This window comes from Gambusia affinis, linkage group LG11, assembly GCF_019740435.1.
Source record: "Gambusia affinis linkage group LG11, SWU_Gaff_1.0, whole genome shotgun sequence".
Taxonomy (NCBI): domain Eukaryota; kingdom Metazoa; phylum Chordata; class Actinopteri; order Cyprinodontiformes; family Poeciliidae; genus Gambusia; species Gambusia affinis.
Window position 1 is genome coordinate 6,345,257 of NC_057878.1, and position 23,127 is coordinate 6,368,383.

The following is a 23,127-nucleotide window of genomic DNA, read 5'->3' on the forward strand; positions in this document are numbered from 1 at the left end:
TTAATCACAAATGAATTTCCACTGCGATCAAATGACACGAGCAGTGACAGCTGATCCAGTGTCCATACCCTGTCAGCACCCATCCAACATTTAGCACGTTAAACGTGTGTGACGCTGAGAAGAAATATAGTTAAACCACCATTAAATCAATTAAAGACAACGCAGACTGCAGGGGTGTTTTAAATCCACTTTTTGGTTTATTGAGTTCATTGAAGAGCTTATATACACAAATTAGTACAAGAAAAAGGAAAAAAAAAAAAGTTATCAAAACTGAAACTTTTAGAAAAAAAAAAAACACATTTGAAAAAGATTTTAACATAAGTGTGCTTCCTGCTAGCCCTTACTCCTCTGGGTTTCCCTTTCCCGTTTTTGCATGTCTTTTTCAGAGCAAAAAATAAAAAAGAAGTATGGTTCTGTAATTTCCCATTAAGAATGTATTTCAGACAATTGGTGCAGCATGTTATTAGCTACAACAAACATTAAAAGAACGCCTCCGTAGTCTGCTGAGGTTGGAAAACCACAATCAGTGGTACAAAGGATGCCCTGCTTCCGAAGGTTTTTATTTTTATACTTAAAGAACTGCAAACAGCACCCATATCTATAGAAGCAGAGGTTTTGATTAAAATAATTTATACGTGGATATTCGGCTAAGCATTATAGCTTCCTAGATGATTCCCAAGCTGAAAAAAAGGAACAAAAAACAGAAAATAATAAGCTTTTACCTTAATTAACATTCAGTAGATATTTACCACACAGCTTCACATTTCACTCCTCTCTCTTGCTCAAAACTCTTTATTGCAGAACTGAAAAACAGATAGGTGACGATGAAGAACACGATCTCGCCCGGCGCCTGCGACTTTAAGAGCTGCGGTCGAGGCGTCTCAAGGCTCGCAGATCAAAGTTTGCACCACAAACTTGTTCTCGAAGTGACGAATCTTGTGGCAGTTGAGGGCTTCGCGCTTCTGCATGCCTGTGAGACGGAATAAAGATTCTTCGTTATGTCGCGTAAACGTGACTTTGGGTTTACGCGACGTAAACCCAAAGTGGCGTAAACTTAACAAATTTTCCAGAAAGAAATGTGTACATTTCCGAGAATCAAAAGTTGACATTTTCGCCTTGGAAACGTATTGAGAGGCCTTCAATTTTCTACACATCTAATAATTTTTCAGGCACAAATTTTAATGTGTTTTCTTTGGATTTCTGACCAGCACAAGTAATGTTAAGTGGAAGGAAAAACTTTGTAGACAGAAACAACTGTGACCTCCTTCTGTATTCAACCCCTTTTTCATAATACCCTTTAATAAAAAAACTACAATTGCCTTCAGAAGCCATGTACTTAGTAAAAAGTGTGAAAAAAAGAGGAAAAAAACTGGAAGAACACACGCTACGAATAGTTCTGCTCAAAGTACAGTCACTTGTTATAATGGCCTAGTCAAAGGCCAGACATAAATCCAATCGAAAAACGATGGAAAGACTTGAAAAAAATGGTTGTTCACGGGTATCTTTAATCCAATCTCTAAGAGATTGAACCCATTTTGAAAAGAAGACAATAAGAACACCAAAAAAATATTTAAATTAAAAACAGTCGAATACAAATTTTTTCTGGTTTTCAGTTGTAAATTGTGGTGGAAAATGTTATTAGGAGGTAAAACATTGAGGTTTTATTAATGTTATGAGTGATTTTCATCTAACAGTGCTTGGCAACAAATTTTTTTGTCCACAACAATCTGGTGCTGGGACCCAGGTCTCTCGACTGGACACTCGAGGACGGCCATGTTCACAGTGTTGATTTTTTTTTTCTTTTTTTTTCAAAAAAACAAAAATGGGTTGAAAACTATCATTTCCTTCCACTTAACAGTTACGCATGGCACAAAATCCTAAAAAAAAAAATAATAATACAGTCAAATGTATGGTTGTCAAGTTTGAAAACTTTTAAGAAGTGGAAATCATATGTGCTTGAAGTTCATTTACGTGGTGAGCGGTTCAGTATTTAGTTGATATGTGTGTGTTGTTGTGTTATGTGGAAAAGCTACACACCCAGAATTGTGTCTCTGCGCTGCAGCTTGAAGGTTTCTCTGCCGTGGCAGAGGTTGTAGATGAAGTACCCAAGCTGGTCGACGTGCTCAAGACGCTCCGTCACCATCATCTCCTCGTGGATCAGGTACGACTGGGGCAGGTAGGAGCCAGCCTGGCAGAGGGGGGAAAACAACTCTGTCACAGAGAAATCTGGTTATCTCTCTCTCTCTCTCTCTTTTCTTATATTTCTTACTTCTTCTGTTTTATTCTGCAGTAACAGGCTAAAGAATGACAACTGCCAGAAGAGATTTGTGAACAAACGTATCAGAGCCGTTACAGATAGAAAAAAAAGGAGCGACATGGGGGCTGGGGGCAAAAAACTTCAGAAATTTTCCAGAAAGAGATGTGTACATTTCCGAGTATCAAAGTTGACATTTTCCAACTTTTGAAACAGAAATTTCCAACAAAGGAATTTTGAGATTAGTCTCAAAATTTGGACGTTTTCTCTAGCAAAAGTTTTGACTTTCCAAACTCAGAAGCTTTCTTGATATCTTTTTAAAAATTCCTAAGACTAATCTAAAAAATTGCAACTTTTCAAATTCAGAATTTTTTGTGTTTCTTTCTCAAAAATTTCTGAGACTAGTCTCAAAATTTGTGTTTTTGTTTCTAGCAAATTTTTTGACTTTTCAAAGTAAAAAATGTAAAGGTTTTTCTCTAGAATATTTCTGAGTTTTTGGCAGAATATTATCCCATTTTTTTCTTCTTCTATCTACAATGGCTGTAGATTGTAGATAGCACAGGCCGTCGTAGATTAGTCATTACATTCTGGGATCAGCTCTTTTTTGGAGGCCACATTCCCTCTAAATTTGCTGTGCATGGAGAACAACAACAATGTATATTTGCATTGCTTTGCTTGAATGTTGTAAGAATAATGTGACGTATGCATTCCTTTGGACTTGCACATGCTGCATCAGGCCTTATTGTTGCATTAAGGGGGAAAAAAAATGCTGTTTGAATATCTGTTCCAACACGTCATGGCGCTTTGAAAACTGCGACGTCACAAAGAATTGGATCGTTTTTCACTCAGACCAACTAACAACAAACACACGTCGAGCTCCCCGAGAGGAAATCAGCCTGGATTTACGTCACAGGAAAAACCTTGTGCTACCTTGACTTTGATGAGCAGATCCAAAAGATCTCTGGGAGGCATGACGATGGAGGTGTTGAGTGGGATGACGTAGCATTTGTTCAGGTTCAGATCCAGGTAAGCGGTCAACCTCTGGGAGAGGAAAAAAACCCCAAAACAAAACAAAACGGCACATTAAGCACTCCTCCGTCAGACGTTCGGTTCTCTCCGAGTTGTGCGCTTCCTCACCCTCTGGAAGTCGTGGACGATATCAGCAGGGTCTCCGTCTTCAAAGTCTGGCACGGGCACGTTGATGAACTCCACCTGCTCCCGCTCCAGCACCCTGATATTCTCTTCCAGCAGTCGCTGAAAGTTCCTGTTTGGCATATCCACCTGTGGACCGCACCGGTACAGCACTCAACACGGTCGCTTTGAAACAAGGCTTGTCGGGCAGCTAATTTATTTTTAAAGTTATCTCTAAAGAAAAAAAAAGAAAAAGTCCTTCAGGTCATGTGAATAAGAAAATGCATTTTTCACAAACCTCCTCATCAGGGACCATGTAGTCCTCCTCTTGGTAATTCACACCACAGAAGAAGACCTCATCTTCCGGCTTTGGTGAGGGGAAAAAAAACAAAACATTTATAAATTGAGATTTTTGACACATAAGCAGAGGATGATTCTGTAAACACTAAGCGTGTCCAGTGGTCGCAGACATGTATTGCAGCCGTCCATCCGTCACATCAGGATGAAAATGTTTCTAGTTCTAGTTTTGAAAAAGAACAACATATTTTACGCTTTGCTGATGTGCAGGTAACACATACTTTACCCAATGTTTACACGGTAATGGTGTAGAATATTTGGACGCCTATTGAACGTGCAAACATCATGTCGTTCGTTCGTGCCTTGTGTAAACGTCAAAGTAATGTGAAATTTCCACACATACATGACCTCGCTGGCAGTCCAGGCCAATGAGCGACTCAAAGTGCCGACCATAAACCTAGCGGGTTGTTGCTAGCCAACAAAAGAGTGAGAGAGTTAGTTGATGTCACCCACATTTCCTAGCTAGCTGTGGAAGGTTGAGTGGCTAAAACCTTTCCTTTGCCTACATTCCTCCAGAATGTTGTACGGCTCTGGATTTGAGTTCAGTGAAACTTTTTAACATCCTATTTGAAGTATTTTCTATCAATGTTGATCGTGTGTCTATCCCAACAGATATCGTTGTTGTTTCATCACTCAGTCCTACTGTCTGCCCGCTTATCCATTCATTGGTGTTTTGTTGTAGCCAGAAAGTCCTGGGTTGGAATCCCAACCTGGTTTCTTTCTTCATGGAGTTGGCATGTCGACCCTGTGCCTACGTGTCGTTCTCTTTGGGCACTCGGGTTTCCTCCCACAGACCAAAAACATGACTGCTAATTGGTCTCTCTAAATTCCCCTTAGGGTGTGTTTGTGCGTCGTTGCGTCACCCCGCCTCTCGCCCAGTGACTGCTGGAAATAGTCGCCAAACCCAGCAAGGATAACTGAGTATATAGGCAATGATTGGATAGACGTTTGTGTCACCAGACCTGTCTTCACACCTAAACTCCAAGGAAACCTTGTGGGGTGGAGAAATGACACAGGAATACCCAATATCCCACATCTTTTTGTTTCCTCACTTGATATACTTCCGCAGCGCTATAATGACTTGTGTTCACCTCCAGGATGTAGTAGCGGTAGAGGTAGGCTCCTGCCACCACCACCCCAGACAGCATGAGGGCCAGCCCCAGACACATGCACCAGCACCAGGTTCGAGACTGGCGACGGACCAGCAGAGCCGCCTCGGCATCCTGCAGGGGAGAGAGAAGAACGGTTGTCAGGGATTGGTCGACTGCGTAACACCGGGCCTGTTGCAATGACTTATGTCATTAGGTATTGTTTCACCTGTGCTTTTATTTAAATAGACAGCTGAAGGGTTCTTTAACATGACCTGCAGTTTATCGTCCTCGGTCTAACTCTATGCGTTGTGCTCTAAGTGAAGTCATTTGTTTATTATTAATTTTACATAGGCCTGCCGCAATAAGCAATACATCAATCAATCGCATAACAAAATAAGAAACTCAATCATTTCCATTTGCACGATCCATCGTTTTTCTCTTCCTACCAAAAACTGGGTGGCAAAAGTCTTCAGTCTGGTGCTTTTATAAACATGACATAACATCTGTTAGGAACATGAAGGAGTCTATGACTGCTGTCATGAAGTGTCATTCGGTAAATAATGACACTTTTAGTGCAAAGTTGCTCTAAAAGTTGCCAACTTTGCATTAAAGTGTCATTATTTACAAAATATTGCAATGTTTGCACTTCTAGTGAATCCTTTACAGTAACATTGAATTAAAAGTCTCATTATTTACTGAATGACACTTCATGATAACAGCTAGACATTCATAAAGACTCCTTCATATTCATGGCAGGTGTCATATCAGTCTTTATGCACACCCTATTAAATAAAGTGTTATCGGTCAGTCTATTGTTTTAGTCAGTGTCAGTCTATTGCTTATTTTACAACTGGTTGTTATGCAGCTAATTGTACTGACTGTACAAATTAAAGTTGCTTTTGCATGTTTGACCAAGCTTGGTGTATTTAAGTCTGCTGTACTGGTGGAGAGTTGTCAAAAAAAATTGTAATTCCGTATATTTATGTCTGCGTAAAAAAAAAAGAAAAACGTTTTAAGTTTTTTTTTTTTTATCGGATTGGTATCCTCCAACACTAAACCTCAGATATCGGTATCCGAAGTGAAAAAAGTGGATCTGTTCCTCTCTAGGTGTTACACTATTTGAAAGTGTTACTTAAAAAACACTCCATAAAGGTCAATTCCTGGTTGAATTTTGATCTATTTTTTTAATGTTGATATTTTAAGTCTTTGCCAGCTTTGAGGCAGCTGCTGATCTGGGAATAGAAAAGATCAGAGCTTGATCACAAACAGGAAGTCCTCCTGGGAGTCTAGAAACCCTCCAGAGAAAGTCAACCAGAGGCCAAAGTGGGTCTTTGTGCGAAAACACAAACACTTTTTTTTTTTCTATTAGATCAGATGAAGGTTTCACATGACTCATCACAAAGCAGACCACAGGCGGACATGGAGATTGAGGGAGGACAAAAACCAAACAAACAAAAGAAACAGTGAGATGAGAAACAGGTGAGTAATGTTTCTCAACCTCACTTTGCAGAATCAAAGCATCAAGCCTGAAAGACAAGCATATATATCTGTATAAAAGTGAAAGTAGTTCATTCTAAACCACCTAATTGTGCCTCGCCTTGCTTCCTGTTTGCGTGAGCTAAACTATGTCAGGTCTTGCAGTCTTGTGAAAACCCCCATCAGAAGAAGAGAAGTGTGAGGAAACAACAGGCTCTTCCAAGAAAAGCCAAAGTCCAAGTCTACCAAGTTGTAAAACAGCAAAAATCTGTGTTATTCCCCTTTTGATATGACACAACTTGAAAGTAAAACTAAAAATGATCTCTGAACAGCAGCCATGTTGTCTGTTTACAGCAGTTCCATCCAGTGCAGCTCAAGGACACCAACATTTCCTGCTGTTGTTCCCACAGACTGCGGCAGGAACAGGAAGGAAAGCATCAAACTGTTTTAACTTCCCAAGTCTTTGGTTAGATATCTTTTTATTCATGTATTTACGGGTTGTTGTTTTGTTTTTTTTTAAGAAAATGTTTCCGAATACACTGAATAATTTTTTCTGTTTAAAAAAACATTCAGCTTCCATGCACCACAAATAGGGAACTTCCAGAAAATTGCAAAACTGCAGAAACATCGAGTTCCTTTGAATCGAGGTTGAAAACCCGCCTGCCTTTGATTCATAATAACTGGAATATTCATCAATACAATTGATGCGCTTAACGATTTGATCAGGGTATTTGACAAAATGCAGACTTTATTGTTTCATAAACGGTTATGTAAATCACTTTGAACTGCCCTTGTTAGTGAAGGACACAACGCCATGTCTCTCCTGTCAACACAAAGAGTAAAGAAATAACAGGAGGCTTTTTTTTGTTTGTTTTTTTATGTAGCCATTGTGTTGCTGTGATCCCAAAAGTATTCATTCAATCTTAAGCATTTCCTATGTTTTTGTGTCAGAAAATCCACAATCGACTGGATTTTTTTTTTTTTTAACGAGACCAAAACAAAAGAAGGGCATAATCGCAAAGTGGAACTAACAGAGCATGTTGTTTTAGAAGACTTTCCAATTAATAACGCCGACCAGTCTGACGTGCGGCTTTGCATTCAGAAAGTTTGCAGCCCAGCTGAACCGACGTTGGCACAAAACGCCTCATTCATGAGGGAAAAAAAACGCAGCTGGGCAAGTCAGCACTTGCAGACCTTCCCTTTAGCATACAGGAAATTCAAAAAGAAAAACAATAACGCTTCCTGGACACCGATAAGAGGAGCAGAGCAACGGTTGAGAAAAAGAGGAACCAAAGAAAAGCTGTTTTGGGGCAAAGAGGACTTCTGAATAAGATGTGGTCAGTTTTGACGGGCTGGAAGGCCGTTGAGGAGGGTCTTGACGTTTAGGCTGGAAAAAAGGAACTAACACAAAAAAAAAAAAGGGGGCAAAAAGAGGAACCCGAATGAGGATATGCGTTTCTGAACAGGCGGTTTTTGTCAAATGGCCTCCAAATGTTTTCAACAATGAGGCACGAACGAGCCCAGTCCAAACGGCGTTAATTACAGAGATATCCAGCCACTCCCGAAACAAGACTGACGAGCCAAAAACTACAACGGAGAGAGATTTTGGTCAAAAAATAAAATGTCCATTTGAGTACTTTTCAGCTTGGCGTTCACTGGCATAACCCTAAACCAGCTGCTGTGGGTTTTGTTTTTAATCAGGAGGTTCAGTTTTGTGTGTAGGTTTATACAGGCTTGGCAGGTTAAGGATTAAAGGCTGATTTTATTAGAGGGAGCCCACACACATGTAGGGGGTGGAGTGGAAGGAAGTGATGCTTACTAAATACTTGAAAACTGTTTTCCATGTACAAAGGTTAAAAAAAAAACAAAAAAACAACATACTTAAATGTGTGGTTATGATGATAAGTTAATCAGATTTTTAGCTCTATTTCCATCTTCTTTTTAGTCCTAAGTGGGAGTTAGAAAATAAGCAAGGCCTTCCACATGTCAGGAAGTTTCTGGAAGTTGCCTCTGGACGCAGGCGCTCCGATTTTCCTGTTTTACCACCTCTTCGTAAAACGTCTCCGACAAGACCCGACAGGCCGTCGGACGAGCGTTTCACAACGGCAACGCACACGCCCTCATTACCACAGACTTCTGTCTGCACATTCAAGTACACTGATTCCTCACGCAGGCGGAACGGTATGTGCAGTCATCTGAAAGTCCTCTTAAAATGAAGCCACGACTACAGACTGATCGCCCCCGTTTAGGTTATTCAACGTGATCGAAATGACTGAAAAGCAAGTGACATAAAAAGAGACGATCGTAAGAAGAACGACGTCACCAGCAAACGATTTGTTTCATGAAGTTGGTCTAACTTGATGGTTACGTTTCCATTGGCCGTACAATTCTGCAAGTTGGATTTAGGAAAACAAATTAGCTTAATGGAAAGGCGTCAAAAATTCACATTTTTTGATGAAAACTTTGAGGTGGTTTTTCAACTGTATCGAAATTTGTGTACTTTGCAAAACTGCGACAGAAATGTTTTTTTTTTTTGGGCAAATCGTGTGATCAACAACTCAACTGTTACCACTGGCGAAAACCACAAAAAAAAGACAAGAAGTGGTAGGAGGATGATGGCTTGCCGCATTTTTAAATGACTAATGGCGTGAACAAACTTACTCACATGTGTTTTAATTGTGTTTTTTATTTAACAGAGAAACAGAAATTGCCAAATTGTGTTTTTTTTCTCTTTTTTTGCATTGGCAGGAATATCAACAAAAGGTCAACATTAAGGGACATTCTGGTCGAGACATGTTGTCCCTCATGCTACTAATTTCAGCTGTTAAGCAGTTTTTCTACCACAGATTTGAGCTTTACATGAACATAAACACAGATAACCTAAAATATGTGAGGTATGGCATCAGTAATCAAAACTAAAATAAAAACTACTAAAAATGGTGCGCAGGACGTAGAGCAGTAGATACTTGATGTTACATGCAGACTGCAGACCAGGCATGAAATCTGTTTATGCCTCACTGATTCCACCGAACAGGAAGGAAGGAGACACTTTAACTTTTAAAATGGCCGACATTTCTAGGCCGTCCTATTTGATTCCCACACATCTTTGTTAAGGTAATCTGTACACGCAGCTCATTCTGAGAAAGCTGAAAAGACCTATGATCACGTCACACCCTGATGTAATCAGAAAGACAGAGGTGTGAAGATCTAATGTTCACTCGCAGTGAACACTGAGGTGATTATGGTTGGTACTTCTACACTTCCAGTAATGTCTGGTTGAGCTTGTATTCATCAGAGTGACGGCTATTATTATTATTATTATTATTATTATTATTATTAAATTCCTAATTTGGAGGTTTTGAATAGAGCGTACGTGATGTGTGTGGAAATAATGAACAACCACTCTTATTTCCCATTTCAAAATAATTCTATTCAACTTTGATAACCTAAAGAGAGGTTTTAAAAAGTCAGTTCTTGCAAACACTTCATTTGTACAATTTCTTACAATTATTGGCTGATTTTATTCTGTTTTTTTATTTTTTTATTTATTCATTATTGCATTTACCAACTGTGCTACAAGAGAAAAATGAAAGAAAAAAAAGTAAAACACTTTTATGTACCATGCAATCAAACATGCCATACGTTTGGTGCCACTTGTTTAAAGCAACATAAAACATTTTAGAAAGTAAAGAGTTTATAATGTGGTCAGAACATTGTAACAATACTAGTTATCATAATAGTTAATATTTACAAATGTTATGACTAACAGTGATTTTAGTTAGTTTGTATTTTCAATGTGAAATGTAAATTCAATGTTCACATTTTGTTGCGGTTAAAAAAAATCTCTGAAGCTGACAGAAAATTTGAAAATATCACCAGGTGATTATGTGTTATTGGTTGACATGATGAACAATCCCTAAACACCGACTATAAAGTCTTAGAAAAGCTGACGTAAAAAAAAAATAAAGTCTGGTGGGGGAGCAAGTAAAACCTGGTGGCCCGCCAGGCTTTTCATACACTGGTGGAAACCCTGTACACAGAAAATGATACGTGTAAATAAAATGTTAAATGAGCTGTTAATCAATACTCCACAAACTACGCTACCCAACCCTGCACCACCCACACCGACAATGATTTCACAGATAAATAGCTTCCTGAACTTTTCCATAATTTACTCCACGTGGGAGTAAATTCAAGTCAACACTGTCATTTCTGTAAGACAGTTTTAGAGAAAATGAAGTGGAGCAGATGGAGGAACGCTTCAATGCGACAGCACCAGCATGAGTTCCTAGTTCGCTGTGTTTTTCTTGGAATCAAGAAGTTGTACAACTGTCTGAAAAGCCACAAGATGTTAAGAAACAACAAAAATGTTCCTTTTTTTTCCTTTTGGAGACATCTTAGTGTGGCTTGTAAGACGATAAAAAACTAAATTCTGAGCCGCTAGCAGGTCTGTGAACATGACTATACAGATATAACAGTATCAATCTGGAAAACAGTCTGAATTTATTTTAAATTGGTAATTAATTAGCATTATAAAAAGGCCAAGAAATACATATAAAATAATAAAAAAAAATACATATTTACATTTTTATATTAATTCTACATAATCCCCACTAAAATATAACAATTCTTTATGTTTAAAATGTTTTATGTAGCTAAAAGCTAAGGATTTATTTTAAAGGCATGTTTATTTATCTATTTATGAATAAAACTATATTATAGAGAAATAGAGCTAATTGGCTCAAAGTATTTTTTCCACTGCAAAGGGAGCAAAGGGCTGCGTTTCTATGTCGACGGCCGAGTATCGGTGTCCAGAACAGCTTTTATTTCAGTGCACCGACACAAACACATGAAACTCTAAACCCTCTACTCTACCAGCAGCCAGCAGGTTACGCTGCTACCGAGAAGGACTGGGTAGAGGATTAGATCAGTACTTTGTTGATGCCACGAATTGCAGAGGAAACTGCTAGAAAAGGTTTGTACACTCCCAAATAACCAAAGTAGGTCTTCTTGGAAAATTACTACAATGCAACAAATGCTATCAGCTCCCTTAGCGCGACGGTCAGGAGAGGATGAGGGTTGTGGGGGGGTGTCCTGTTGGACCGTCACTTCCCGAACATCAACGCAGACAAAAAAAACAAACAAACAAACTAAAAGAAAAACCAAAACCTTTGTGAGTCAGTGCCCCCCCAACCACACCACGTACAGAGTAAGAAGCTTGCGGGGACCCAAATGACCCCGACTCTTAAGATCACGCGTGAGGATTAGTTAGCTTCACAAAACGCAGTGTGATTAGTTTAAGTGATTTAGAAACAGTTAAATCCTTCTCTTCCACTAGAAAACAGCCGGCTTTAAGGAGTCTGGGAGCAGGCATTAAGAAGCAGCCTTGTTATTAGGACGCCATTATGCCCGGCTTATGAAGTTGCGCTAAGCGTCAGCGGTAAAAGAGGGAAGCGGTCGTGTGGGCCAGCTGCTGCCGAACTCGGTTCCTGCCTGTCTGCCTAGTCCACCTCTCTCTCTCACCCTCTTCTTGAGTTTTAGTGGGCCGGCGGCGCTCGGTGGGAGGCAGCCAAAGAGCTCTGTGGCTGAGTCCCTCTCTGCTTGATTAGGCTGTAATCCTTTTCAAGCGGTCCACATGCCTGAGATGATAACCAGAGAGTGCGCGATTGGAAAACCACGTGTGGAGCCAACAAGATGCTTGGTCGGTAATCCAAACTTGTATCGTCATGTGAAGGTGTAGCAGTGGTCAGTGGACCAGAAAGCTCCTCCTGAACGGGAATAAAACAAGCTCATAAGATGATTTGAGTTTACAGAAAGTGGCACAGGGAAGGAAACTCCACTGCCTACACAAGCAGTTTCATGATGTGGTAAGAAGGCTGACTGTAACAGCCGCATAAAAATCTAACTATTTCCACTAATGATTAGCCTTCTGGCAAACAGCACACCCAGCTAAAACATTCTTTCTTCAACTCTTTTATAGGATCTCCACCAAATGGGAATTTGAATTTCAAAGGTTTTCATCTTCAAAGTTGTTGAGAATAAAAACATCAGGTCATGATCTGAACAGACAAAAATGACTTTTCTTTTGATCGGTTCAAGATCGGTTTCTTTTCTTGATGAAAACATCCAACAACAAATGACTTTCTTTTAAATTTCCTTTTGCTCTACTTAGAATAAATGAGAACATTTCAGTAAGAATAACCTTAAAAATAGGGACGCACCGATCCACTTTTTTCCACTCCTGACACCAATACCGATATTGGTTCTGAATTGACTTAAAACGTTAGATTTTTTTAAAAACACAGATATAAATTTTATGAATTACAAATTTAGCTAGCTTCACAAGTTTGGTCAAACAACACCAAGTTTAACTTGTTCAGTCAGTGCCATTAAAAGTAAAACAGCCAATGTAAAAATAAATAATAAAGAAATTGACACAAACAACAGATTCACTACCATGGTCAGATATGTCAAACATAAACTGCAACAAATCTTCTTTCTAATCGTTCACAACAGTCTGAAAAGGTGAAATTGGGAATTCTTAATGTTAAATAAATAATACAGCATGATGTCGCTAAGAGCACAAAGTATAGAATTAGACTGTCTAGATCTGCCCTTATGGTTCAGGTACATCGTCTCGATATTCGATATAGAATTTGTTTCAATATCGGGATCGGCAGCACTGCATCGAATCGGTGCAGCGTTACTGAAAAATGTCTTGTGAACTGATTACCTGTAATATTTGTGTTGCTAAAATGAGCCACAAGCTTAACAACAAACTACAAAGATGTCGGCACTGGACGGGCTTGTGTAGGAGATTGTTGGGGTTTTATTGCCTTCAGTGAAATATCATGGTTTCTTAGTTTTAACTGCAAACCCCCCCCAAAAAAACGAAAACGAAGAACAGGAACTGAAATGTAATAATTTCTCGTGCTGCTGTTAATAATGAAATGTATCAAGATTTCCAATCACATTTCAATTTCCACTAGTGTCTTTAAAAACAATCTCACCTCAACAGGAGTGAGGATAACAAGATCAAGAATGGAAAAGAGACAAGATTTTCCATTTCCTTTTATTTGTCAAATAACTACATCAAAATAAACACATCTGTCATTGTTTATAGCAGGGCATTGAGCGAAGTTGGGTTGCAATGTGAAGGGTTAGAAAAAGTTCAGAAGAGATCGTAAAATTGCTCAGACACGGATGTTTTGTTTTCCTACAACAACAAAAAATTAAAATTTCAAGCTGGATTGAAACGGTTAATCTTTTTTCAACTACAGTGTATTTACTATAGCATATAGTAAATACACATACTGTAGTTGATTAAAATTTTTAAAAACTATGTTTAGTGACCGCATTTAAAAAGAAAAATAGTTTTTTGGTCGTCCATTGAATGCGTCATTTCAGACAGGGCGTAACAAACGCAAACAGAAAGAAGTGAAACAACAACCACGTGACAGCAAGTTTTACATGCAGCTGTACTTTGGTCTTTACTGCAACATGGGGAAGGCTTTATGAAGACGTTTTGTCCTTGTTACGCTCAGCGGCGAAACCACAGGATCAGCCTCAATTAAAATAAGCTGTCCTAATTTAGACAAAGCAATCTGAAACACGTCTTACAAAAAAGGAAACTTTTCTCAAATGTCAATTGCGCTTCGCATAAGCTGGCAAAACTGGGTAGAAAAAGGCTTGAAAAGCTTGTTGCACAAAGTATTATTTATAATTTTTAAGCTCTATTCCGTCCATTAACGATCTATTCATATATTTATAATTGGGGATATGAAAAGTTGGACCGATATCGATATCTGATAGTGATATTGCTGTTAAGGCCCACAACAATACTTATCGATATTATATTTCTCTACCAATTTGACACCTTTGGAAAAAAAAAAACGACCTTATAAATGAACAAGGTGAAGATAAATATCGGTTGTTCATTTTGGACCGATACCGATATGTTAAAAGCGGCTAACATCGGCTAATACCAATGTTAGTACTGATATATCATAAGTCACTATGTATAATTGTGATTAAATCAGAAATGTATTTTTACTGAAGAAAAACAAAACTTTAGATTTGACAAATTTTGCAAATAGTTCAACAATTGAGAAAAAAAATGTGTGTGTGTTTTTGATGCCAGCTTGCATACTCTTGACAAGTTTATTTTTCTATTAACGTTTATTAAGCTGGAACGTAACTATAGATCTACCAAATACTAGATCCATTTGTGATCTTTTTTCATTTGAAAACACATCTTTGATTAAAAATAAAAATATTTAAAGTTTTTTTTTTTTTTTAAATTGGGCACTCTATCTCAAATACTATGTTGAGAGCTCCATCTGAACGGTTTTCTTTTAAACAACAATATTTTATGTGTTGTAGAAAACGTCTGTCAACTCCATTGTGGTAAAAAGTTCTGAATACTCCAAATTTCTATCTTTTTTTATTCCTTGGACCTAAACATAATAATTGGAACCATAAGACTCATATCTCACATCCAGATTTTAGTGCATTTCTTCAGAAAGCCGTGTGGGGAAAGGTGATAATGCTACACCTCCAGACTCAAATACTACAGCTGCTGCCGTCTAACAGAGAGTCGGCTCAGCGGAGACCTTTGATACACGGGGCCGCCAGCGCAGAGTGACGTGTGAACCTGTGAGGGGATAAGCTGTGGCGCGCCTTCGTGTCAACCTCAATATAAACCAGCTAGAGGTTAAGTTAGGCCTGGGACACTTATTGGGAAACATCCTCCAAGTAATTTTACTCTCAAACTCTGCTTTCCTACCTACTAAAATAACTAAAATGGAGCTAATGGCTGTGCTATTATGAATCAACACTGGGCATAGATAATGTTCCAACTGAAAACTCAGCTGCCTAGTCATTGGTATTAGGGAAAGCAGAAAACACAAAGACCAAGGTCTACTGCTTTTAAAGGGATTTTTGATTGATCTGGGTTAGCGTTAGCTTCCCCCTCCATCTGGGGTTTCCCTACAGAGTCATCTTCACTCTAAGCAGTCATGTTTAGAGTGAATTTACAGAAGTTGCTTTAAGATATGTTAGAGGCCAAATTATTGACCAAAATCAAGTTAGGGTTGCAAAAAAATAACATGAGTTCATTGAAAACTTTAGCTCCACATGTTGATTCAGATATGTCTTTAGAAGCCAAACTTAACATTTTACTTCTAATGTAATAAAGCTTTACAGAATAAGGCAGGGCATGTCTGAAGGGGACTGAAGGCTGACAGCTGCTATCAACAAGTCTAATCCAGCACGCACCCACTAGGCAAAAACCTGCACTGTAAGTATGTTCAATCTGAAATCCTCTGGAGACACTTCTCACAAGTCTGTAATAGGCTAAACAACATCACGCACACACACCACAGAGGATGTGTGTTACTAATGACTGTCCTGAAGGCAATCAGAAAGTAAGGGTGCGTTCACACGAGGCCCGTTTGGGCCGCTTCAATCGAATGCTAGTCAGTTCGTTTGGGAAGGTGTGAACGCCCAATTGAACTCCAAGAAAGCGAACTAAAAACCTTGGTCTCAGTGACTACATATGTCAATCTGGCGCGGACTGACTACATATGTGAACACCAAGCGGACTAGAGAACACTCCAAAAGCAGGAAGCAGACTACAGCACAGGGCATTCTGGGTAAATACAACCAAAACAAGAGTCCAGCGCTAGAAGGAGAAATGTTTTATGGTCTATTAACAAAGATAAAAAGTAAATCCTGCAACCGTTAAAATTTGCCACCTCTTCATTTTGGTTTATTTTTTGTGAAGAAGGAAGCTGGACTTAGCAGCTGTGTTTCCATTATAAATGTCCGCAAAACGTTGTCAATATTCAGGTAATGTCGAACAGTACAGTTTCACAATTGCTGTGTTTCCAAGTGAATTAGTTTGTTCATGCAATAAGTCTTTAAAAAACATGATAGGCCATCATACTCCAACTACTTCCTGTCGCCTTTTCCTTTGTGGATGCCGCCAGTGCGATTTCAGCCTCAATTGAAGTGAGTTTGTTATGGACTGTCAGATGTGAAAACACCCTAAAACAATACTCCCGTTTAAATATTTTACCCACAGCATTTCTGGTTGTTTGTTGAGGTTTTTAAGTTTGTAGAGAATAGCTGATGGATGAGAGACTACAGTGGAGTTCACCAGGCAGAGAAAGAGAGAAAAATGTTAAAATATTCGCTAGTGAGCGCTGTATATCCACTCTGAGTCCCTCCACACCAGCTCATCAGACGGTTTACACTGCAGTACTCTGGTTACAGTGTTTGTCTATCACTCTAATCAGTCCGGTCCAGCTCAGCTGGTCACCTGACAAATCTTGCCGCCCCTTTTCCAACTCCTAAAGTTTGCTGAGAAAGCAATGAAAATGGCCGCCTGAACTCTGCCACTGGAAACTCGGGGAAAGTGGAAGAGAAAGCCTCCTCTGTTGCACCTGCAGGTTCAGAGGATTGGTGGCACAGAAACAAGGTGGCGTTGAAGGCGGTTCAGGTTACGACGCAGGCGTGTCCGTTTCCCACACAGGCGACTAAAAAGACCATTATTTTTCATGGTTTCATTCGAGATGTAAACGATAACCGGCACAATGAGACGATTCGTTTGAATACTTCCATTTTCTGGCTCCGTTTTGGAGCGGCGTGCGGCGTTAAACCAGCGGAGCCGCTTCCTGAGCCGCAGGAACTATTTCCATTCAGGCAAAGTTGGCGGTGAAAGGCGATGATTGTCTCCATGAGGGAGATGCGAAGCCACCGTTGCCACAGAAATAAACCCGCAGCATGTTTTAGCTGCAGCAGTAAAGGAGTGACTCGTCACTAGGCTACAGCACCTTCGCTAGCAAGGGAACAAGAAGCAAATTCAAATTTTTAATCAAATTCTGCATATTTGTGATGGTAAACATGCAGTTTATTTCCATACTTATTAGTATTTATTAAGATACAGATAGAAGTGACGGTAAAAAGTATTGTTAGCCATTTTTATTGCACCACTAACTCCATTAATTAATTAATTTTTTTTTAAATATTGCTATTGCTGCGTTCGTGAAACAACTAGTGAACATAAACAGTAAAAGTTAACAAGAAGTTTGAGGGATATATCGATATTTATCATTGTACCAATAAAATAAAGTTCATCCACATTTCACATCTGAACGGTTCCAATAATTTCCCACCCCTTATATTACAGATTAAAATCTGGAGCCTCTAGTTATACTGGAAAGACAAAAGTTACAAAGAGAGGCTGTAATCTGTAAATATAAATAGTTAACTGCTTTTTAACATCAAGTGTTAAATATCTCTCCTCTTAAAGAAATTATTACAGAGAGATACTCATTAATGTGAACTAATTTGCACAGTTCTAATGCTATATTATTTTGAGAATTAGATATCCCTTTAAAGTGTGTTTCACTAAATAATTGACCAGGAGCAGGGCTGCAGCAGTATTTAAAATTATTCTCCATCGTAAAATGTACCGAAAACAACAAGCATCTGGAAAGAAACTGTTTGGACGGCAATGAATGTTAGTTAAATATGTAAGTACCAAGCTGTCAGGTTCTATGCCAGTCATATATTTAGTAACTCTTGTTGCTAAAGTGGTAGAAAGGATGTAGGAGAGGCATGACAGGAGCAACTTTGTTTAGAAAAAATATAGTTTTCCCGTCAGTAGTTGGATACGTGCCTTACCTGAAAGCACATGTTCCGTCTGACTGTTGCAATAACAAACGGAGACATCATAACAGGTATTTTTTAAAGTGTTGGTTGTGTGCCTGGATGACTGACATAGCTTGCAGTTTACATTTACAAAATGAAAGTTTATCCGTCCCTGTGTTGTTTTGCCATTATCAATATATTAACTTGAAAATGGGTCTCAAAACAACAATATTTTCATTTATCTCAGCAAACTGTGTTATTGTGACAGGTCTAATTAGCACCGTCTACCTGTGCATTTATCTCAGAGTCTTACAGTTGTTGCTACACACACCAACATCATCCAGCCCTAAACATGGCCCAGAAATTCCTGCATCAATGTGTGTTTGGAGGTTCTTCTGTTGAATGGAATATTTCCTGCTGGGAAAGGCCTAACATGATCAAACACGTTCTGATTCTTTGGAGCTTTTTTCATGTCGGCCGACTGATTTGCTCCTCCAAGTATATGGGTATGTGGGAAATGATACCTGCCAAGAGCAAGGTCATACTTACTCTAAACTAACTGCTTGTTGAGGAGCTTGAAGAAACTTTTTTTTTCCATTTCTAAGTAGCAGTTAAAGTCTTAAAATTGTAATGTATCCCTACAATTAGCAAAACCGTTTCAAGTAATAAACGGTTTATAAAAAAAAGAAGAAAAAAAAAAAAGAGTCCACACATCCAGGGCCGGATTTACAAAAATGTCAATATTGTAATAATATGGACGTATGACTCTTATGTGAAGTATGATGTCTGCAAAATATGCTTTCAATTAAAAAAATTATTTAAAACATTTGTGGGCTACCCCCAAATATTTACTACTACTGCCCTTTTTTTTTTTTTAAAGTTTGGCTCAGTGTCACTTTATATCACTTTAATACTGTCATCATATCCTTTAAAACAACCCTTTTTCGGTTCAGTTGCAGTGCTTTGTTGTAGGATTTGGATGATTATGAAAGGAGTTGGAGTAGGCTGATGACAAGAATTTCATATCCAGCCTTTTTTTTCTTCTTTTTATCCAGTTCAATGCGAACCCGCTATGTGTTTGCATGCACTCCCTTCCCCAAGACAGGAAACGCCAAACTCGTCAAGATAAGGGTTAGAGAGAACGAAATCGACAACGAATAAAGACTGCAGCCCACAAAAGTCACGTTGTTGAAACCAAGATTAGAAAACTGCACAGAAAGTGTCGTCTCGCACACTTTATCTCCGACTGGCACCAAACACACACCTCTGATTTTGCAATCGAGCAAACAGTTCATCTGCACAGAGCTGAGACTCTCTCTCTCTCTCTCTCTCTCTCGACTTGCACGCAAACAGCTAAAACTTCCTCTGCTTGAATAAGACAAAAAAAAAATAAAAAATACAACTTTGTTTCACAACAGGGCGGGAACTTAGCTGAGAATAAAGCAATTGTGAAGAACTTTACCCCTACAGATTTAACACGCATCAGCAAAACCCGCTCTGCTCTGAAAGCTTGAATCATTTCTCTTTCGCAAGTGTTACATCACAAAGGCGTTCCTCACCGTGTTTTTTTTTTTTGGAAGGTGAAATGCACGAATCTGGAAAAGAAAAAGAGGACACCTCGGGAGAAACTCTCACAGTCGGGAGCTGCACTCACATGTGAGGGAGCCCAGCCCACTAGAGGAAACCATCCAGAACTCACACAGGTCACGGTTTTCCCCAGCTGTAGAAAGGAAAGCGTTCCTTTCTGAAATTGTCAGGAGATTAGATAGCCCAACAAAACAGAGAGTGAGATGTCCTAGGGAGTGAGAGTTCATGTAATGACAAGGACTTCCTCTGCTTAGCCGTTTGCTTTTGTAGTGCTGACACAGTTAAGATAGCAATACAGGCCCAATACATAAGAACTCAAATACCTAAATTATTTGTCCTATTCATTAAAAGCACCTCAGGAACCCCTGACCCACTTTGATGGACTTTGTTTTGAGAGCAGTTAAGTCAGATAACATGCTACTAGTGTACCAATTGTTAAATAATAATAAAAACTAGTTTTAAAAGATTTCCAACAATATAGTTATAAGTTCAATCTCTTTTAACAATGTGCTTAGTAGAAGCAAGACCCCTAAATCTAATTCTCCTCAAGTCTCCACGAAATCCTGCAACAGAGCTTTTCAAGAGGACTAATTACAATAATAAAAAAAGACAATATTTCAATTTGAAATAAACTCAATTGAAAGTGTTGCAGATTTCTAGTTTTAAACCGCTATAAGTTATTTGTTCAACACGGTTTTTTGTGATATAAGGTCACTCCGCAGTTTACAATACTTCAATATCGCGATATTAAACCAAAATGCACACGTAAATACCTAAAACTACTTCGTAAAACAGGTTAAACTAATCCCTTACTATTTATTTTATGATTTATGTTTTTAAAAGCAACAGTTATATGCGTTATTTAAGTTTTGATTCCCAAACAGATCGAGAGGAAAAAGAAACTTAACTGCGCTCGTGCCGCGGTCTTAAACTGACAAGAAAGCCCGCCGTCTATTTCAACCATAAGGATTATTACAAAATTATTTCATTTTTGCAACAAATCCCTTTACCTAAAGAATGGGAACGAAACAAAATGGAGCGAAAACTTAAAAGTATATAAAATGTGCCTTTAATGGCTGTTAGTGTTTAAGTCCAATAAAACACTAAGAGCCAAATCAGGAAGTAACGTCCGCCGAGTTCCGAATTTTTAAACGTTTTTAATGTCATGCAAAATACGACATTTTTTTTTTTTAACTGGCAAGTTACACATTAACATAAACTAGTTCGCAATGCTTTGGACTACCGCCAATAAGCTAAAAAAACAGGTTAGTTTTCGCTCTCTCCGTTCTGCTCCCCCCGTTCAGCCTAAAAAGCCATTTTCAGCCTCACCGTTTCGTCCTCGGGGATCAGAGTTTCAGCATCTTTCTTCACGTCTTTCTGTGCCAAAGCGGTATTAAACGACACTTTCACCATCCTGAAACCGTCGGCGGCAGATTCCCAGAGGCGAAAAACAACAAAGAAAAAGGCTGAAAGGACAAAAAGATATCAGAAGTTGCTCCGAAGTGAAGTTGCTGCACTTCCTATTCGGCCAAGTCTGGTATGTTGTGAAAACAAAGCCGCGGAGGTCATCAAGGTAGCCAACGGAGCTACTGCGCAACTTCCGCTAGGCTTTCCAAAATAAAAGAGTTGGGTTGATCGTTTTTATTGTCCTTTTCTCTTTTTTTTTGGAAGACTGCTAAGTTAAATAAAACTAAGAGAACAGAATACAATTAAAGATTTTTAAATTAAAGATTGCTGGAAGACAATTGATGGTACAATAAGAAAAAAAGTGTAGAAAATGGTGAAAAAAACATAATCTGAACAAAAACAGTAAATCCTAAAGTTAAAGGGAAAAATATATGCCTATGCTCTATATTAAGTTCCAGCTTAGTTTTTTATTTTATTTTTGGAAAACATACACTTCAAAGTAGATCAATGTGAGACAGAGATTAATTACCGCTGGCAATTAAAAAGGCGGAACAATGATTTAAGAAGCAATACATATATTTATCCGCCAGTTATTTAAAAGTATCTACTTTTCTGTCACGCTGCCAACAGTGAGAAACTGCAACTGAATCATAAAGATTGGAACAAAAGGCAATTTTGTTCCAATGTTGTGTTTCTGTAAGTTTTAATGTTTAGTTTCATTCTTGTTTGTGTCTGAATACAGTATCATAATATATAACATAAATAAGTTCACTCAGACAATGTCTTGTCTGATGGTGGATGTTTGTAGTTTTTTCTTTCTTCTTTTCAAAGGGAATGATCATTCTTTAAATGCCTTGAAATAAAGCAGTAATAATAATAATAATAATAATAATAATAATAATAATAATAATAATAATAATAATAATAATAATAAACACAGCTGTTTCAACGAGTAAATATTTGAGGATTGATATGAGGCTTTGTTTTTAATTTCAAAATGCCAATTTACTTTTGTATAAAACTGAAATACACCAAAGACATGCTTGATTAATAGCAACATTTGAAACCACAGCAATGAAAACTATCACTTTACATATATAATAAAATGGAGGCGCGTAGACCGATTTCTTACAAAGTTTTGTTTTTATTAACTTCCTGCACAAAGATTCTTCTGGCTGCTTTTTTTTGTTTCATTCGTGCTTTTATTTACACAAACCGGAAACCCCGTGGTTGTCGAAATACGAGCTTTATTTGATCTATTGTCGAGCACAAACACAACTTCACAGAGGAGAGGCTTCACAGGCTGTTGTCGGCGGTCCGTACTGCGCATGCGGGTTAGTTGGCCCCTTTGGGTTCAGTTGAGGATTTACATCAGCTACAAGTTTGCGGTATGTCTACTGGGGCTATCGCGATATTATGTTTGAAAGGTAACCTGCAATTTGGAGACAAGCATCGAATCGTAGCCACTCATTCCTCTTCTGGGTCTCACAAAAATAAACTTTGCTTTCACTTTTCCAGCGAGCCTTAAGTCATAAATAACCGCAAACACTCCTCCACACACACACTGCCTGCTGCTCCGGATGCCCTTTTAGCTTCACTTTGATTTTTACTTTATTTATTTTTTTGTTGGATTTACATGCTTAAAAATGAGGTAGACATGCAATATCTTAAAGAAGCAAATAATTTCAGATGTTTTACAGATTCTTTTGGGATCAATTGAAAAATAAAACAACAACAACAGAAATTTCTTGTTGTAATTTCTTGTTGCACCAAAGAAACGGTTTAACCTGTTTGTATTAAGATCATGTAGCCTGATTAAGTTTCAATCTGTTTCCAATAATTCTCGATTTAACTAGATTTGCTCTGTCCCTTGCTTTTCTCTCTTCTTCTTTTTACAATTTTGAATGCTGAGTTTAGAACCAGCAACGCAAAAGATCTGAACATGTGCGTTTTTGTCCTCAAGCGTTTTGCCATTCTTGTCAGATCGGTGCTATAACCAATGCCCAATCCCCACAGATGTGTGTGTGCACCAGCAGAGCAATGAGCAGCCTCATTTGGCTTGCAAAACATGGCTCCAATGACAAAGTCTGACACATCGGTAAGATGAGACTCAGACAATGAAGAGACAAGACTACTGAGCAACTAAAACAGTTGATTCAACAGAAATGG

General features: G+C 38.5%; 1 protein-coding gene across 2 annotated transcripts; it reads right to left on the reverse strand.

Annotated features, from left to right (window-relative positions):
- Positions 1-175: 175 nt before the first annotated feature.
- Positions 176-21,139, reverse strand: LOC122840393 (integral membrane protein 2B-like). 2 transcript variants are annotated; one of them, XM_044132768.1, is made up of 7 exons: positions 20,881-21,139; positions 4,834-4,965; positions 3,684-3,752; positions 3,392-3,535; positions 3,185-3,295; positions 2,038-2,188; positions 176-970 (listed from the first exon to the last, which is right to left on the reverse strand). In XM_044132768.1, the coding sequence occupies exons 1-7, from the start codon at positions 20,962-20,964 to the stop codon at positions 882-884; spliced, it is 780 nt and encodes a 259-aa protein (XP_043988703.1). In that variant the 5' UTR covers positions 20,965-21,139; the 3' UTR covers positions 176-881. The 2 variants fall into 2 exon arrangements, with proteins under 2 accessions (XP_043988703.1, XP_043988702.1); XM_044132767.1 differs by having other exon boundaries at positions 4,795-4,965; positions 20,881-21,132.
- Between the last annotated feature and the right edge of the window lie 1,988 nt (positions 21,140-23,127).

What these genes read in the sequence shown, in the direction of transcription:
- LOC122840393 (XM_044132767.1), bottom strand. Translation starts at nt 20,964, where the DNA reads ATGGTGAAAGTGTCGTTTAATACCGCTTTGGCACAGAAAGACGTGAAG. An exon ending in TCGTCCACGACTTCCAGAGG is followed by an intron (nt 3,296 to 3,391) that starts GTGAGGAAGCGC and finishes TTCCTCTCCCAG; the next exon opens with AGGTTGACCGCTTACCTGGA. An exon ending in ATCTGCTCATCAAAGTCAAG is followed by an intron (nt 2,189 to 3,184) that starts GTAGCACAAGGT and finishes CCCCTCTGCCAG; the next exon opens with GCTGGCTCCTACCTGCCCCA.